We start from the raw sequence: 18,345 nt of genomic DNA, 5'->3' as shown, positions 1-18,345 counted from the left end.
TCCTGAATGCATTTGAATGAGGTATCAGGAAATTGAAATGCATCCCATTACCAAAATACTTACAGGACAGTGATTCTCTAAAGCCACTGTGCTGTAGAACTCAGGGTTATCAAGAAGCTATGTGTGGGCAATGCTGGTTGAGGTGCCATGATGACCAACTACTACATTAAGTAAGAGTGTGACAACTCCATAGACAATGTCATGTGACTTCTCTATTCCTGTTTTATTTTAAATTTTCTGTCACATTCCACTCCAGGATGGTTCCCGGAAAGGTGACAGCAACACTTCTGCTTCTGTACATGGTAGCCATGCTGGCTAAACAGAGTGAAGGTTTCATCTCCTTCTACAGTCATGGAGACTTCGAAAGGATGAAGGTTAGACTCTTGAGAAATATAGTACAATGAAAAGATTGGAAGGTATGGAGGGAAGTCACCATTCCACCGCGATATCTCCTCTGGCTGTTGTAGCCTTAGCTTAGATTCTCAGAAGTGCAAGTAGAGTCACACTAGAGGAAGGTACCCCCCCATCTCCCACTGTAGTCTTTTGTGCCCTCTAAAATTATACTTCTGCAGATCAGTGGACCCTCAGAAACAGCATGGGGGGCAACGTGGGATCAACTGTGGGAGAGGGGAATTGGCAAATATCACAGGACTGCTGTTACATTACTGGAACAACAATTTAGGATCCAAGCTCATATTTCCATATTTCTACTTGGGAGCAATTCTGTTGTTGATGCAAAACCATTAGCTGCTGGGATTGAAATAGCCAGACCACCCTGAATATGATTTCAGCCTAATCTGGGTTTGGCTTCTGGCCTCTAAACTGCCCACCTCTCCATTTCAATGGGTTTTTTACTTTGTTTAGGTCTTTCTGGGCTGTTGAGTTCAGCATCCAAGAGTGCAGTCACAACCTCCCCAAAGGTACAAGTGGTGCACCTATATAACTCATCTAACTACGATCACAAGGAAAATCTTAATGCATAGTTGTTGTTGATTTTATTTTGAAAGAAGTGGATAGCTGTAGGATGCAACCTTCCCATTTTCTCTTCTTTAATCCCAAACTGTTATCCAGATATACACAACAACCCAAGGCCCCGAAGCAACCTCTGGGTGACTTGATATCACCTGACTTGCATGACTCAACTAGGCCTGGCTGCTTGCTACTGTTCAACTGCAGGCACCCTATGAAAGCCAGTGTGGTGTAGCAGAGCTTTGTGGGCGGGGGGTGAGGGACCCAGATTCAAATCCCTATCCTGATGTGGAAACTCACCGGGTGATTGTGGACCAGTCACATACTTTCAGCTTAACCTACCTCACAGGGTTGCTGTGGGGGGGAAGGAGAGGAGAATAATGTAAGCTGCTTTGATCTGCACTATAGAGAAAGGTGTGGTATAAATGAAGTAAATAAATAAGAAATATAGCTGAAGATGGGAGGCAGATAAAAGGTAGGTTAGTGAATGGCTGAGAAGGAGGCAGGGAAAGGGGAGAGGATGTGGAGGTTGTCAGGAGGAGGGAAAGAAGAAATAGTGTGGGGAGAGGAATACAGGGGAAAGTGAGGTGCCCCTCCACAAGTCCTTGAGGGTTCCCTACCATGCAAGTGGGCCTGGTCCAATCGTCGGCACCATACAACTCAGCCACATTCCTAGGTAAAGGCTGCCTGGGGAGCAGAGGGAAAGCTTAAGACAGAGGGCCGGATAAAGGTAGGTTTGCTGTTCAGTGGTAAGGAGATAGGTTTACCAACCCCAGGTTAAGAAATACCTGGAGATCAGGGGGTGGAACCTGGGGAGGATGGAGTTTGAGGAGCGGAGGGACCTCAAAAGGGAATCTGTGACCAACTACATCTACATTTGAAATGTCAACATAACTATTCTGATACCCCTATTCACAACCGGCCTAATGATGGCATTCTTGATTTTCACTTTAGGAAAGAGAGAGGAACCAAGGGCAAAAGGAATCCCTGACCTTGCAGAAGCGATCAGACACAAGAGGTTTTGCCAGGCTTTCAGAAGATGAAGGGCAAGTCATCAAGGTAAACTATATGCCAGATTGTGTCAACAAGATATAGGCATCAGAGGACCAAACTGACTTGCAGCTATATTTTTTATTTTATTTATTATTGAATTTGTATCCCGCTCTATTCCAGCCAAGGCCAGGCTCAGAGCAGCTCACATCATCTAAAACATCAATTGCATACGTCAACAATAACATTAATACAAAAATTAACTACAATTAAAACTATAATTCATAAAATCCTAACTCTAAAATCCAGGTGCCACATAACTTATAGCACACAGGGCTACAGCCAGCCCGGAGGGGAATGGTCAGCACCCCAAAGCAGTCCAAGTAAAGCGAGGAGGGGGAGGGAGACCAGCTACAGTGGAAAATCGTTGCTGCCCTCAATTATAGGCCTGGTGGAACATCTCAGTCTTACTTGCCCTAAGGAACTGCATCAAGTCCTGCAGGGCCCTGGTCTCACTAGATAGAGAGTTCTACAAGACCGGGGCCAGGGCAGAAAAAGCCCTGGCCCTGGTTGAGAAAAGCCAGACACTTTTCAGGCCGGGGACTACCAATAAATTGTTATTTGCAGAGCGCAGTGCTCTTTGAGGGGCATACTAGGAGAGACGGTCCAAGGCAATGTAGGGCTTCAAAGGTTAATACCAGCATCTTGAACTTGATCCGGTATTCCACCTGTAGCCAGTGCAGTTGCTGGAGCAACAGTTGGATGTCTGCTCTCAGTGGGGTCCCAGTAAGGACCCTTGCTGATGCATTCTGGATCAGCTGAAGTTTCCAGAGCAGTCTCAAGGTCAGCCCCACATAGAGTGAGTTACATTAGTCTAGCCTGGAGATGACCATCACATGGATCACTGTGGCTAGGTCAGGGTGAGAAAGGTATGGCGCCCGCTGCCTCGCCTGGCAGAGAAGGTAAAAAGCTGCCTTGGCTATGGCTATGACCTGGGCTTCCATCAACAAGGAGGCATCCAGAATCACACCCAGGCTCTTGACCATGGATGCAGATGTCAGTTGCACACCAACAAGAGCCGGGAGCTGGTGGACTGCCTTCGACCTTCCCCAACCCAGCCACAGGACTTCTATCTTCAATCAGCTTTGTCTCAACCATTTTGTCACAGCCTCCAAGCACCTGGCCAGTGTGTGTCCATGGCAGTATCTATCTGGCTGCCAGTCAACAGATAAAGCTGGGTGTCAACAGCATAGTGGTGACAACCCAGCCCAAAATTCCAGACTAGCTGGGTGAGGAGGCACATACAGATGTTAAATAATATAGGTGAGAAGATCCCCCCGTAGAACCCCACACACCAAGGGGTACCACAATGATACCCTCTCTACAAGTGCTACCCTCTGTCCTCAACCATGGAGGAAGGAGCGCAGCCCTTGAAGGGCTGTACCCCAAATTCCAGTCTTGATGAGGGGGTGGTCTAGAAGATCGTAATCAACTGTGTCAAAGGCTGCTGAAAGATCTAACAAAATCAACAGCCCCGACCCGCCTCAGTCCAGCTGTCAGTGGAGATTGTCTGTGAGGGCAACCAAAGCTGTCTCTGTCCTGTGGCCAGGGAGGAAGCTGGACTGAAATGGGTCTAGAGCTGATGTGTCCTCCAGGAAAGCCTGAAGTTGTTCAGCCACCACCCTCTCAATTACTTTACCCAGGAAAGACAGATTAGACACTGGGCAATAGTTGGCCAGATCACTAGGATCTAAAGATTTTTTTAAAAAGAGTGAAGGCACCAGTGTCTCTTTCAAACTCCCTGGGAAGACCCCTGTACTCAGGGACAGATGGATAATGTCCCCCAGGGGACTCTGCATCACATCCCAACTGGCCTTGACCATGTCTAGGAGGCATGTAGTAGACCTCACAGGCATCCGGATCCTGTCAACATCAGCCTAGCAGAGCCAAAGTGGTCCAATATGGGACCTGAAGATGGCCAAGGGGCCTCCAGTTCACTTATTGTATCAACATTAGTGGGGAGGTCATGGCAGAGCAACAAGATTTTATCTGCAAAATAGCCCGCAAAAGCCTCACAGCTAATGGCCGAATTGGAATTTGGATGTCCCTCAGAGAGGGATGTAAGTGACCTAATTATTTTAAACAATTGTGCTGGGTGAGAGCTAGCGGACCCAATGGAGGCTGCATAATACTTTTCTTTGCGGTCTTCATGGCCACATCATAGGCTTTCATAAGTGTCCTATAAGATGTTGGCACAGTTGATGCGAGGGCGAAGAGAGCGTCAGGGAGTGATTCTGCCGATGGCTTCAGAAAGACAGCTATGCCAGTCCTCCACCAGCTCATCAAAGGAACCACCAGGGGGGATCAGATCCCACAGAGCATTTTGGAATTCTGTCAGATCCGTAAATCTCCGCAGGCAAGCATAAATCCACTTGACACCTTAAACAGGGAGGAGGTAGGAAGTCAATCCGGGCCTTCAGGGTAAAGTGGTCTGACCATGGCACTCTGTCAGCAGATACCAGGCTCACATCTATCCCTATCCCAAAGATCAAGTCCAGCATGTGGCCCGCTTGGTGTGTAGGACCCGATACAATCTGGGAGAACCCCAGTGCCGCCACAGAAGACACTAGGCCTGAGGCCAGTGCGGAAGAGGCTGGTTTTAATTCTATTTGGGATGAGTCTGTAGTTTTTCATGTAAGAACTCACCTCGATATTTAACTACATTGAACTATCGTTATCACCTACATCAGGGATTCTTTCTTCCTTATACTGATCTCAGGGCTAAAGAAAAATGGAATTTGACTGGGGGGGTGAGATTTCTCTCATTAGGAATGAGGAGCAATACAGGTAGGCAAATATCAAAGCCTTTGTAAGGTCTGATTGGAGTCTACTATATTATAGGCACCTTTGGAATTCTGAGAGGGGGTGGTGAAAGCTACCTGAAAATGGCTGCTGCAGGAGATGGAGCCAAGCTCAATACATCCCTCCTTTCTTTGCAAAGGAATTGCAGCTGGGAATGAAAAGAAAAGCCCAGAGGAAAGAAGGGAGAAAAAGAAGGGGGAATAAAAAGAAGGAAACCCTCAAGGGGGAATGAAACCACAAGTCTGGATGGTAAATAGCCTTCCTGATTCTCCAGCAACAGCAGCTGCTATTGCATCCATGGAAACCCCTTTCATTTGAATAAGCTCTGCCTTACAAAGGTGCTGCCCACTTTCTGAAAAGCTTGGCAGATGCCAGGGGAACTACTAGTGGATGCCATGGCATTAGGGTTGCCAGGTCCCTCTTTGCCATCAGCGGGAGGTTTTGGGGGCATAGCCTGAGGAGGACGGGGTTTGGGGAGGGGAGGGACCAATGCCATAGAGTCCAATTGCCAAAGCGGCCATTTCCCACAGATGAACTGATCTCTATCAGCTGGAGATCAGCTGTAATAGCAGGAGATCTCCAGCTAGTACCTGGAGGTTGGCAACCCTACATGGCATCCATGGGCACCACATTGGGGAACCCTGACCTACACTGCTATTTACTAGAGCTCACTAGTCAAACATGACAATTTCCTTTCATTCAAATTCCTGTCCCTGAGCATATGAAATTCAACTTCAGATCAGACTCTAGCATTGATTAGTCCACTGTTAGGCTAAATTAATGACAGAAAAAATATTTGTTGACTTAAAAGTATACTAAATTCAGGGAAAAAATGTTGATCAGAGCAATATCTAAACTCCTGTACTATATTTGTTGCAAAAGGATGCCCACATCAATAGGAGCTTTGCTCTAACGTGTTGTACACAGCTAACATACAACACATTAGAGGGACTGCAGTCAACCAAATCCATATATTGAACTGGCTGATCTAAGAATCATGAAGTTTCAAGGAGTTTGACAACTGTTCTGTGTATCTACTGTGTTAAATGAAAACAGCTCTCATTTCATAGAAAATCTTCTATTCCCCCCTCCCAACTTGCTATTTGCTTCAGATCTACAACATATATATATCTTGTTTCATATTTTAGTGTCTCTCACAGCAAACATATTTTATGTTTATTACTTAGCAGGAAGCTTCCTTCACTACCTACAGGACTAATGCACAGATCATTTGTGATGAAGCTAAAAGTGTAATACAGATGTTTCAGAGTCCAAGACCCAATTTATGTCCACGACACCCTCCTTCTCTCGTCATTGTTCTTACTGCCAGCATCGTTGTTCTGACATATAGATGTTGTCCCTGATTCACTATCAGCAAGCTACAGTACATGAACTCCTGTGGATGCCTATGCAATTGCATACATTAACCTTGGCCAACAACTCAAAAGCTGCTCTAGAATCATGAGTCCCTTAGAAAGTCCTCATCCATCTCAAAATCACAACACCATCATCATCCTGCTTCTGTTCCATCTAGTAGTCAAACTGCCTTTCAGAAACATTCAAAAGTCAAGAAACCGAGTAATGACTAAAAACTGGACGCTTTCCGTTTGCATTCTCCGGTCCTATCTTTAGGATTTCCTGTGCAGCCATTGGAGCAGATATTAGGGCAAAAGCTTGCCATATCTTAATTCAAAACATTTGAATCGATCACAGGTCCAAGCGTAATTCTACTGATTTCAATCGCTATATGCATGTGTATCATTGCGTACCAGATTGCAGCCTCGAGCTTTCCGAAAGCTGATAAATTGTCAAGATTTGCAAAATCAGAAATGACTGCCATTGACTTCTGCAAGGACCCTTCCAATAAGCAATTTAACCCTGCTCTGGAGGTATTATCATCTTAAATGCTAAAATACTGGATCAAGAAATCCCTTTTAGCAATAACAAATGATCCAGTGCTAACTAATCCTTCCCCTCCAGTGTGCACGATGTGGACTGTGGTTAAAATGTTGGTTTTCCTCGCTTGTTAACCCTGCTTTCGTTCACAGCTGATTGCTCCTGTAGAAATTGGAATACATCTGAACTCCAAACAGCTGGAAAAATACCAAGATGTCCTGGAGGAACTCCTAACGGAGATGTTGCCAGACACTCAGAATGGTACTATGGGAACCTCACATTCTGCCTTTCCCTTTTCTTGGATGCCCTCTCGGAAATTGGTGCTGAGATTCCAGAAATGTCTTTTGTGTCATGTTTTGCTCAGTTTCAAAGGCTCCTTAACAAAAATATAAATCCTTCTATCCGCACTGATCAAAGCCACTAAGCGCACCCCTGCCACATTTCCCCACCAAGTCCACTCCCTCAGCAACAATGATTATGCTATACTTAATATTCTAGTTTAACTGAGCGGGGGCTACCCAACTGCAGAGGACTCAGCTTTGCTTCAGGTGGGATAGCCATATTGCTGAGCATTCCCGTTCCCGTTTTCTTTTGATTGGAGGGTGCATTTTGATTGTTTTACTTTGGTCTAAAGGGAGAAAGGAAATTGGCAAGGTTACCAAAAAAAGAGAAACTCAAATTGACAGGATTGGTTTCACTGCACACAATGACAGTGGCAAACACATTCACAGAACTGTGAGAAGAAGTGCAGCAGAACACACTGTCTCCACATCTTTCCAGAAGGAAAATTCATATTGGGTTGGATCCAGACTCCCCCCTCCAAATGTGGCTCACTGATCTCCACAAAATGCTTCTTCCTGAAGATTTGGGGGAAGAGCCTGGGGAGAGGGAGTTCAGTGGGGTTATGATGCCATAGAGCAGGGGTGTTGAACTCAATTGTTACGATGGCCGGATATGACATAATTGTCACTTGGTCAGACCAGGCCATGCCTCGCCAGCCCAGATCAAGAGTGGAGGGTGGCTGCTTCAGCTGGCTCGTGGGCCGGGTAAGAGCTCTCAAGAGGCTGGATCAGACCCGCTGGCTTCCTACATCGAACTGCATTACTTCTTCACACTGATTACTCCTGTGCTTTTAAAAAACTGATCTCAGGCTTGGGCCAATGATATTTTAGGCTTGTACACAGACATTGCTGCTAATAACTCTTTACAAGTACTTATCTTTTCCCCTTGAAATGATAACGGACTGAATGTGCATAAGCTTGGGTATGAACATACACACATCCTTCACTGACAGGAGCAAGACAACTGGTTTTCAAGCAATGTGAAAGCATGTGTGAGCGATCATCAGACTAGCCCTAGGGTTTCACTGAATGAATAAAAACTTTTGGGTTTGGGGCATAATGTTCAGATTACCTCTGTATCCATCACAAGAGACAGATATTCAAAGTTAGGTGCCAGGCTCTTCTGAAAATGTAATTAAAATATCTTGTTTAGTATATCATAATTACAACTGGCAAAGCTCTAATGAAATAGAATTACAGTCCATTTTACACAAGCGGGTAAACTGCGCAGAATTATAGTGTACCCTCGGAAGGCATAAATGAGATTGGGCTTAGTGTAGTGTAATAATATAGATTTGTTGTTTGATACCAAGTCTTATGCAGAATTTATTATTTAAACCACGATTAAGGGGGTCTATGTGGGAGACTAGATGATCAACATTTTAAGATTGCATAACGCTGAGTCACAAGCATAATTTTTTATTGTTTCTTCTCTTTATAGTTAATTGATGTTCTCAGAATCAGAAGAAAAAAGCGAGACACTTCCTGAAAATTCACTTAGAGGATCATCTGTCTATAAGGCACTTGAGGGGAGAAATGCTTATGTGACAATAAAACATGAAACTGAAATATATAATTTGTTTGTTCAAAGTTCATTTGAAAGGATTTAGAATGACAGAAAAGATGTCACCATAAATCATTGGGCGGCTGTAGAGTACATTAACTTCCATCCACAGAATTCTTTGTGAACACAAAGTATTTTAGACATTGGCCTTTTTCCCATTCTCAGGGTCTAATGAAATATTATGTTCATTATGATGATTCCTAAAGCCCGAGTACCAGAAACTTTGGATAGACACCTAACTCTAACTAAAGTATGCTCAGATGTGTGCACATGTGTACAATTGCCACAGTCTGCAGATATTGGCATGTAGCCAATGGAATAGGCCCTAAGGTGTGATTTGTTCAGAGACAATTATGAAGGCTGACTGCATTTTTTTTTCAAAACTCCCTTAATGCATTGCCAGTATTGAGTCAATTGATTAAGGTAGATAAAATTGTTTTGCAGAAATCCATAATGTTCTGACCACTCACGTCCATTTTCACCACTGACAATGAACTCCAGTATGGTTTAATCTAATCCCATCTTGAATCTCTAAATATGACTGAGTCTTTTACATGGAGTAATGACCAGAGCATAAGCAAGTTAAGAAAGAAGAAAAGAGAGTCCCAGAAAAAAAAAAATCCATCCTCTTTCAGACAGTGGAACCCAAGAACTCTATGAGCATCATCAAATGAATGTATGAGACCAGTGCCTGCTATTACATAATTAAAGAGCTGCAGCCGCATGGTGGAAAGAGCCAAGATATCCCTGGTTCAAATCTCACCCCAGCCACCAAATCCCTAGTGCTCTCAGGCAAGCCCCTATACTGTCAGCTTCTTTTCCACATCTGTAATACAGGTATAATAATAACAGCTTGGTGGTAGAGAGTGCTCTCAAGTCACAGCCAATTTATGGTGACCCATAGGGTTTTCAAGACAACCATCTATTTAATTGACATTAAGCCTGAATATCACTCAGCACATTTTGCCTTGATAGCTTTGGGCATTGAGTGCCCCCAACTTGTTGTGGAAAAGCATTGCTCCGAAAGGACAAAAGCATGAGGAGCCTTTTTGGTCAATTTCATCTTGACACTATGTTATAAGTGACTGATGAAGATGTCTGAAAGGGATTAGAAACCAGACTTTCCTTTTCGCATTTCAAACAGTGTGGAGATTGGCCATATTGTCCTATACATTGGACTATCTAACATCTGTGTCTGATTGCGATTGAATTGTATGTGTTGGCTTTATAACTTGTAGCATCCCGTGTTACCATATTGCTGCTATTAAGCTATTCTCCATGTTAATTTCATTGATGTCTGCTAGTATTTATGTGTCCAGTTTTATACTAAGACAGTATAGTCAATTATAATTATTGCGGTTGTGGTATATTTACTTGTTTGGCCACTGTGCTGTATCAATTTTTTTCTTACCATCATAAGGTATGGCTTGGCACAATTGTGGCATGAAAAGCTGCTGCACAGCATAGAAATGGGTGGAGGTAAGGCATTTATTGATGGCATAATTACAGCAAAGGTTACTCATGCATCATTCTAAAGACTATGGCTACTTTTACATGGCAAGGATTCTCTCTGTTCCTTTTATCACAGCTGTGAACAATAGGCATGTATATGGGCCACAGAGCTTCCGCATGTGGGAGATTTCTGTGCATTTTCCCTGTCTTTTTTCCCTTTCACTCTTGCTCTGATGCAATTCCACATGGGCTTTTGGGGGAATGGTCATCACAGGAGCCATAGGGACTTACCACTCTTTTGATTAATGTTCTTTTCTTTATGTACACACTGCATCACTATAATGGTTCGGTCAACATTTGAATTGGAAATAGATAAGGGCAATAGATTGTTATACTGCTGTAGCACTATAGCTCTCTTGAGCAGTTACAATAGCAATTACTGGTAAAAAAAAAAAAAAAAAACCCGAAAAGCCCTCCAGTGGTGAGGCAGAAAGAAATGCAGGGAAAATTGCACCCGTGCATGTGGATGAGGGAAAATACTGTTAATGTGGACAGGACTTTTACAACGCAGGGAAATGCACCGTGGTTTGCTAATGTGCTTGGACTGCATTCTTTCCAAAAAGACTGAAGTAAAGTAGATGTGGGGATGATCTGGAAATGAAGAAAGACTGGAAACAAGATGATTAGTCCATGCCTTTATAAGAAAGCTTCCCCAAAAAAGTGTTCCAGTTTGGTAGCCAAGGCAGATAACAACCTTTCTGTGGATGCGGTCTCTATAATTATAATCCTATGCATATTGCAGTCATCAGACATAAAAATGAGGTTGCAAGTGACATATGAGCTAATAGGTCAAGCCTGGCCCGATTGCCTCACATTGGCGGCCATACTGGTGCAAACCTCTCTGCATTATCACAACTACACACATCTACAAGAACAGAATGGCCCGCTATGAAAATACAGACCCCACCATAATATTAGTTTTACATCATCATAAGTTCCTAGTCTGATACTCCTTCCCATGGTCATTTAATTTCTTCTGGTTCTAGTGTAACCTTCTTGCTGTCACATGAATCATGTAGGAGTTGCACAATACACAAACAGATGCCATGTTCAGTCTTGTAAACAAATCTTGCTGGGGTGAAAAACTGAAATAGGTTTCAATTTTACTACATTAATTGCTAACCACTTAAATAGCCGACACTTGACGAAGAGCTGCCACTCTCAAGGTAGCACCGATGCTTCACAGAAGCAAGGTTTGAAAGGAGAAGAGGGAGAAAAAACCCTCCAAGACAAATGATATGTGTGACACAGATTCAATTCCGATCCAATTTCGCACATCTAAGTTAATGTGAATTCTTCTGCCACTCTGAATCATTGCGAGAGCTAGAGTATTGCTGCCAAAACAACATACTGTGCTGTTTTGCACTTTGGCATGAATACCAGTCCCCAGGCTCTTCTAACAACAAAATCTCCTAGTATCTAATTGATACCTGTGGTCACCAATGGTGAGAACATTTTACATATCCATGGAAATATTCAATGGCGTTCACTCATCATTTCACTCTCCATACTGAATTAATATAGAGATAATAAACCCAGAAGGCTAGAATGCCTTTGGCGATCTGGAACTCAGAGAATTTCAATATCTTCTGTGCTCTTTCAAATCAAATGCATAATTTCGTAGTGCTTACCTATGTGATCAGCTTTTTTGTGCACTAAATGCACAGTGTGGGATCCAGATATTCTCCCTTGAGGATGCTCTGCTCTTGCAGCGAAATCGCATTTTCCTAATGTTCATAACATAATGCAATTCCTTGCCTGTGCTTCAGTTTTAATGATAAATGATACAAAGATTATGACTTCATCTGCAGAACAGTGCTCACAGTTTCACAGGTGATTAGTGAATCAGTGACCTAAGTCCCCATCTCATGTCTGTGCCACTTTATGATTTGTTATCACTATACTTTGTTTAAAAAATGTTTCTGGAAAGACTCGGCGCTTCCTACTTAAAATATCAAAAGTCCGGACACAAAGGAGCCATTAAGAAAAGAAGTAATGATCATATGTATAACTTGCTTATCCATATCTCCTTCAGGAATTATCTACAGGGCTGTATCCTGCTATTACAAGAAGAAAACATCTCCAATTTATTATAGCCTTGCAGCAAGATTACCACCCCTGTGCCTTTCACTTGGACTATTTCTTACAATGTTTCCTACAGTGGAAATATTCATAAATGCTAAATGGCTGTTGAGGTACATTTCTGATGATCTGACTAGCCCAAGGGGAACACACAAAACAGACCCATTGGCCTCATTATCACTATATACCCCTGCAACAAAGATTATTGATGGTGCATGAGTCAACGCAGAGCCAAAATCCCACTTTGCTTGATTTGATGGGTCTTGGACCCATTTATTTCAGTGTGGGAAATCCTGGTTGAATCCTGGCCATGATTTGACCCCAGGGACACCTGGTTGACCACTCTTAGAAAAAGTATGCTGGATCCGATAGCCACAAGTCTGATCCAGTATGGCACCTCTTGTGTTCTTATATTCTGTCTGTTCTTATACTCTGTGATCTTAAGCAGGTCTCGGTACCTTGGCCTAACCTGTCGTACTCCGTCAATTATCCATATTATAGAAGTGAAAAATAATAACATTTGCAAAATAATCATCTAGCAATGCAATCCTAAACAGAGTTATACCCTTCTAAGTTCATTAACTTCAATGGACCTAAAAGGTATAGCTCTGCTTAGGTCTGCACTGTTAGAAACGTAGGTATTCTAAAATAAAACAAAGAACCTAATTTTGATGGCACAGTTGCCTACCAATAGAAATCTGAAAGTACTGCATAAAAGAGATAATTTTTGCAATCATTGTGCTCTTCCTAGGACTAGGCTGGCTTGATTTTTCTTTTAAGTACCCATCACCCTTTTGCCATTTCTGTATATAAACACACAATTACTCTTCTCTTCCCATTAAGCCCTGGCATTTGCCTGACTCTGATGCATTTCTCTGTAATGAGACAGAGCAGAAAGCAGGCTGCAGCCCCCATCTGTATGCAGAACAGCCCAGTTTGCCTTTATGAAACATCGTCCCTGCTCTTATCCCTTCTTTTCCTATTGTCACTGTTCAAGGATCCCCCATCAGCACCAATCACATTTTTTTCAACCAGCAGCAGCTTACCAAGTTTCCAGGGCAGCAAGCTCTATTAATAGGGTTGCCAACCTCCAGGTACTAGCTGGAGAGCTCCTGCTATTACAACTGATTGCCAGCCGACAAAGATCAGTTCACCTGGAGAACCTGTATGCTGGTATGGGAAATGAAGTTTGGCATTGGATCAGTGCGGGACAAAAGCAAAATGAAATGCAGCATGAACAGAATGCATATCTGGATGTACCTTGAAAGACAGTGTTTTAAGAAAGTCCAAGAAGTATTAGTTATTTGATGACTGAAGATCTGACTGCTTAACCCAGATTGATAGGGTTGCCAACCTCCAGGTGGTGGCTGGAGATCTCCCACTATTACAACTGATCTCCAGGTGACAGAGGACAGTTCACCTGGAGAAAATGGCTGCTTTGGCAATTGGACTCTATGGCATTGAAATCCCTCCCCTCCCAAAACCCCACCTTCCTCAGCCTCCACCCCCCAAATCTCCAGGTATTTCCCAACCCGGAGCTGGCAACCCTACATATTGATCCAAGCAATGTGGGCCTGTGCTTGTTAAAACTGAGTTGGGGATCTCATGCTGCACTTTCATGGAAGAAAGCCCCATTGAATACAATGGGACTTACTTCTGAGTAGAACTGCTTAGGCTTACTCCCTCCATTAATGAAAAAGCAGGCACTCTAATACTATGTTTATGTTAGATATCACTACATATTATTAAATGTCATTTTTGCTTTCCAGTTAAATAACATACAGACTTAGCCTAGCACCCTCAGGCTTCCTCCTCAGACTAGACACTTCTTTCATGGGCTGCTAAATGAATTAAGAAATTGCAGCGTAGTTTCAAGCTGCCTCCTTTAATAAAGAAAGAAAGTCGAGCATGGCTTGATCTGATGCCCTAAATTAGAGTAAGCGATAAGAGCAAAGTGCTTTGAAAGGAGGGCACCAGGAGACGGAAGCAGCGCAACCAACTTTTTCCTAGCATTTAACGCATTCATTAAAATCAAAGGCACAATCACTGGCAGAAATTGCACAAAAATGCGTCTTCTGATCAGCTGACACAACCCTACAAAGGGTCTGTGTTTCCCCCTTTACGACTGAACCCTCCAGAATCCAAATGAAATTTCTCACACTTCAAAGGTCTCCCACTGATCTTAAAAGGGAATATAAACTGTGTAAATGAGAGGAGGAGGAATTCTCTGCTGATGGGACCAACCACACAAGGCTTTTATGTACGAGCAGTCTAGCAACACTCTGTCACTGAATGCTCTGAGTTGCTCCGATGACTCAAAGGGGGTGCTAGGGAACACTAAATAATACATACACCACACACCATTCCATTCCTCTCGAGCAGCACTTGTAATCATTACAATTTACATAACTTGGAAGAATGGACAGAGGACGTTAAAAATGGATAAGTACAGAGGAGTATGTGGAAAGGGCACTGTGCCCTGCTGGCAAGCCTCTGAAACAGAAATTGGGCTTTAAAATGGAAGTTTTTTTGTTTTGAGCTTATTGAGTGCTAAATTTATAAGGTGACTTGGTTTTTACTGAGCATGAACAATTAATTCCATGCTGCCAAAGTTTTAATTCTAACAGGTGGGAGAAGAGCACACAACACTTCTAGAGGAGACACTATCACAAGATAAAGTTGTCATTCCCAGCAGTCTCCATCTTCTTGCGCTTCTCAGAGGGCCAAACTACTAATTTTCAAGGTGGAGTTGGCAATCCTACTCCCCCTCTTGGTCCATTAGGCCTGCACATGCCTGGGAATTAACAGAGCAATCCTAAGAAGGCTACTCACGGGGTTGCCAGTGCCCCATTTCCCACTGCCACTCAGAGCAACAGTGGGAGAAAAAGGAGGAGAGAAGAGGAGAGGCTACTGGGCAGATGGTGTGACATCAGTTCGGAGGAAAACCCAGAAGTGATGTCAGTCCTCTCTAGTTCAGCAACTCCTAGAGAGGCATGATGACATACATTGTTGCTGATGGGCTCCCCATGTCCCCTCCCATTGGTTGCCAGGCCAGGCCTGGCAGTCCTTTTACTCAGAAGCCTTCTAAGGTCTATTCAGTGGAACTTACTCTCAGCAAAGTGTTCTTAGGAACTCACAATACATGTCTGATTGCATAGACCCAAGGATAGCCCAGGAAAAATGTAACATTTGGTTGGGCCCTCATGGAATTCAGCATCGCATGCCCTCTGCCACCCACTCTTCTAACCTGCATCTGGCTACTTTCATTATCTACTCCTATACCGATGAAAGGCGCAAGACCTTCAGTTCTGCATGTAGACTTTTGTACAATCCATGCTCATATATAGTTTACAGGATGGTCAGCACAACATGCACACACATATACTTCCCCACTGCAACGGCACAATTTTTTCTGTGGATCAAATTGACTGCTTTATTTATTTATTTATTTATTTATATCAATAATTATTTCAAATGCAAACCAACATAGTGACCCAAGAGTGCTTTTGCTAACTAGAATTTGCAGGTAGGGGAAGTAATAAATAGCACAAATTAACATCTCTGCCTATTATAGAAGTCGGAAAAGAAAGTACAATTTGATTGTTTAACATTATGTGCTTTATACTTTTGACATGCAGTGTTACAATCTGTGTTTTACAGCTCAGACCACAACCAGTGACTCATGGTTCACGACTTAGGGGTTTAAACAAAGAATGAGACTGTACCAATCTCAGTACCATCTTTAATAAAATAATTATTACTTGAGTCCATAATTGTCAGCAACTGAAAGCATTTAAATTTACAGAAATGGAATAAAGTGTAAAACTCATAAATAAATGCAAATAACCTGAGGCACACAATAGCGGCCACATCAGGCCAGGAAAATGCACTAGGAAGGAGATATTGGGTGAAGTGAAGGACTTTGGGCTGTCTCTTATCTTCAGACTTCAGATAAGCTTTGCTGCACACAATTGCCTTTGTACATTCTGCTAAATGACCAGATTTTATATGAAAAATCTTTCAGATATATGACCTACCACTAGGTCATACCTAGGACCTACCACTAGGTCCTCACTAGGTCTACAGACCTTGATTGCTTGTGCTAATTGCTCACGCCTCTTTAAGAATCAGAAGAATGGTAGCTCTGCTGATCACAAAGGTGCCCTGGACTCTGCCCACTGGGCTTCTATCCTAGCAGCCCATGAAAAGGCTAGGTTCCTTTCAGCACAAAAGACCAGACAGTAGTCAGTGATTCCGGAGGGGATTGAAGTCACTTCCGGGACAGAGTTTCCAGCGATTCCTGGAGAGGCATGATGTCACTTCTAGGTTTTTCCTAGAACTGATGTCATGTCATCACCAGAAATTCCCCATGCACCCACCTCAGTCTCCTGCTGGTTACAAGGCCTGGCCTGACAACCCTAGTTCCCCAGCATCTTCAGTTAAAAGGTACATGATGGCGAACCATTGCCAGTAAGGTAGGCAATACTGACTTTGATAGATCAATGGTCTGACTAAGTTTAAGGTAGCTTCATGTGTAGTTTATATGTTGTAATATAAAATACCAGGTTGGGCTTTTTCCCCATCCCTCACAAACTTGGTTAAACTGTGATACACTGTGCTGTTGCAACAACAATTAAGTATAGGACTTGGAGTAACAAATGTGGCATCATTGTAATGTCACAATGGGCGAAAATGCATGGTCGCTTTAGCCTCCTTTATTCCCTGATTCAGCCAGGATTCAGCCAGGATCAAACGCACGTTCGGCGAAACGCATGCGTTCAATCCTGGCTGAATCCTGGCTGAAACAGGGAATAAAGGAAGCGAAAGCGACCATGCGTTTTCGCCCAATGTATGATGCTGTATGGTGCTGTACCATTGTCACAATCCAATCCACAGACATATATCACCAGCCACAGAACAGTGGCACTACACAAAACTGGTACACAGAACATAAAAGGAGATGAGCTCTGCTGGGGGCAGGATGGGACACAAAAACCCTTCTTAAAGGCTCTCTGCCCCCCCCAACAGCTTGCTATGTCAATGCAACTTGATTCATAAGCCTGACATATAGTGAGCAGTTGAAAAAGCACATCTCAGATAGGACATGCACCATATAGAGCTTCACATGTACAGCTAGCTATGTCAATGCAAGCCTGTGCCACGAAGCCCAGAACGAAAGCTTGTGCTTACTTATGAAGCAGCTACCCTTGGCAGACATGCAATAAGTCTTGTGGGCTCTCCCACAGGGGTCATCATGTGTTTGCTAGCAATGGTGCTTGGGAAAGTTGCCCTAAGCCAGATCAAGTTCTAGCATTCCCTAAACATGCTTCCAAACAAAAGGTTTTGCAAACGCTGGGTGAACTGGATCGGTGCTCCTAATATCCATACTCATAAGTCTCAAGGGAAAATACTTATTCAGTAGCACAGTGTCTGCTTTGCATCCAGAATCTCCAGCTAAATGGAGCAGGTAGTCGGTGACACAAAAAACCTCCATCTGAGATCCTGCAGAGCTACTACTAGTCCAGATACTGACCTGTATAGACCAAGTATCTGATTCAGTACAAGGCAGCTTCATGTGTTCATGTGAGGTTTTTTGTGCTGACAGGAGCTAGTACAAACAACTGGCAACAACTAATGCTGTTGAGCAGCAATCCATATACAAAGGAGAGTAGCCAAACTGCCAGATCTCTGCAGTAATATGTATTTGTCCTTATAGGTTCAATTTCATTCCATTGTTTGGTACAAAAATAAAATTGCTCAGACAGCCAAAGCCTGGAAGCGTCTTAGATGTTATACCAGGTAAAGGGAAGAAGAAACGCCATCCGTTAAAGTTTCAAAGAAAGAGACCGTGGGGAAGTAAACAAACCCCCGACCCTTAACAGCAAAGAATTTCTCCATCTGGCAATGTGCACACAATCTGCTGAGCAAAACTTGGAGAAGGACACAACTTCTGACCCAATCAAGGGGGAAAACAAAAAACTAAGGGTGACAGAACAAGAACTAGATTCAGTTTGCCCTAGCAACAACTTACACTTTTGTAGGACTTTCTACCCCTTACGTTCTTTGCCCTGATAGTGATTCAGGAGAATATTGATATTCAGAGACAACCCCACCCCAAAAGAGCATGCA

The 18,345-nt window shown here is 43.3% G+C and overlaps 1 protein-coding gene across 1 annotated transcript; it reads left to right on the top strand.

Moving 5' to 3' along the window:
* The first annotated feature begins 257 nt into the window (after window positions 1–257).
* MLN (motilin) lies at window positions 258–8,585 on the top strand. The gene is made up of 4 exons (XM_056845505.1): window positions 258–374; window positions 1,924–2,028; window positions 6,870–6,978; window positions 8,500–8,585. Exons 1-4 carry the CDS (start codon window positions 258–260, stop codon window positions 8,505–8,507), a joined length of 339 nt encoding a protein of 112 aa, XP_056701483.1. The 3' UTR covers window positions 8,508–8,585.
* The last annotated feature ends 9,760 nt before the right edge of the window (window positions 8,586–18,345 follow it).

Source organism: Euleptes europaea, chromosome 2 (genome assembly GCF_029931775.1).
Source record: "Euleptes europaea isolate rEulEur1 chromosome 2, rEulEur1.hap1, whole genome shotgun sequence".
Lineage (NCBI taxonomy): Eukaryota > Metazoa > Chordata > Lepidosauria > Squamata > Sphaerodactylidae > Euleptes > Euleptes europaea.
Note: the sequence above shows the minus strand (reverse complement) of the source record. Positions and strands in the feature narration are given on the sequence as shown.

Excerpts from the sequence above, each read along its gene's own strand:
- MLN (XM_056845505.1), top strand. The coding sequence starts at position 258 with ATGGTTCCCGGAAAGGTGACAGCAACACTTCTGCTTCTGTACATGGTA. Across the intron at positions 375-1,923 it reads GAGACTTCGAAAGGATGAAG|GAAAGAGAGAGGAACCAAGG; the intron begins GTTAGACTCTTG and ends TTTTCACTTTAG. Across the intron at positions 2,029-6,869 it reads ATGAAGGGCAAGTCATCAAG|CTGATTGCTCCTGTAGAAAT; the intron begins GTAAACTATATG and ends TTTCGTTCACAG.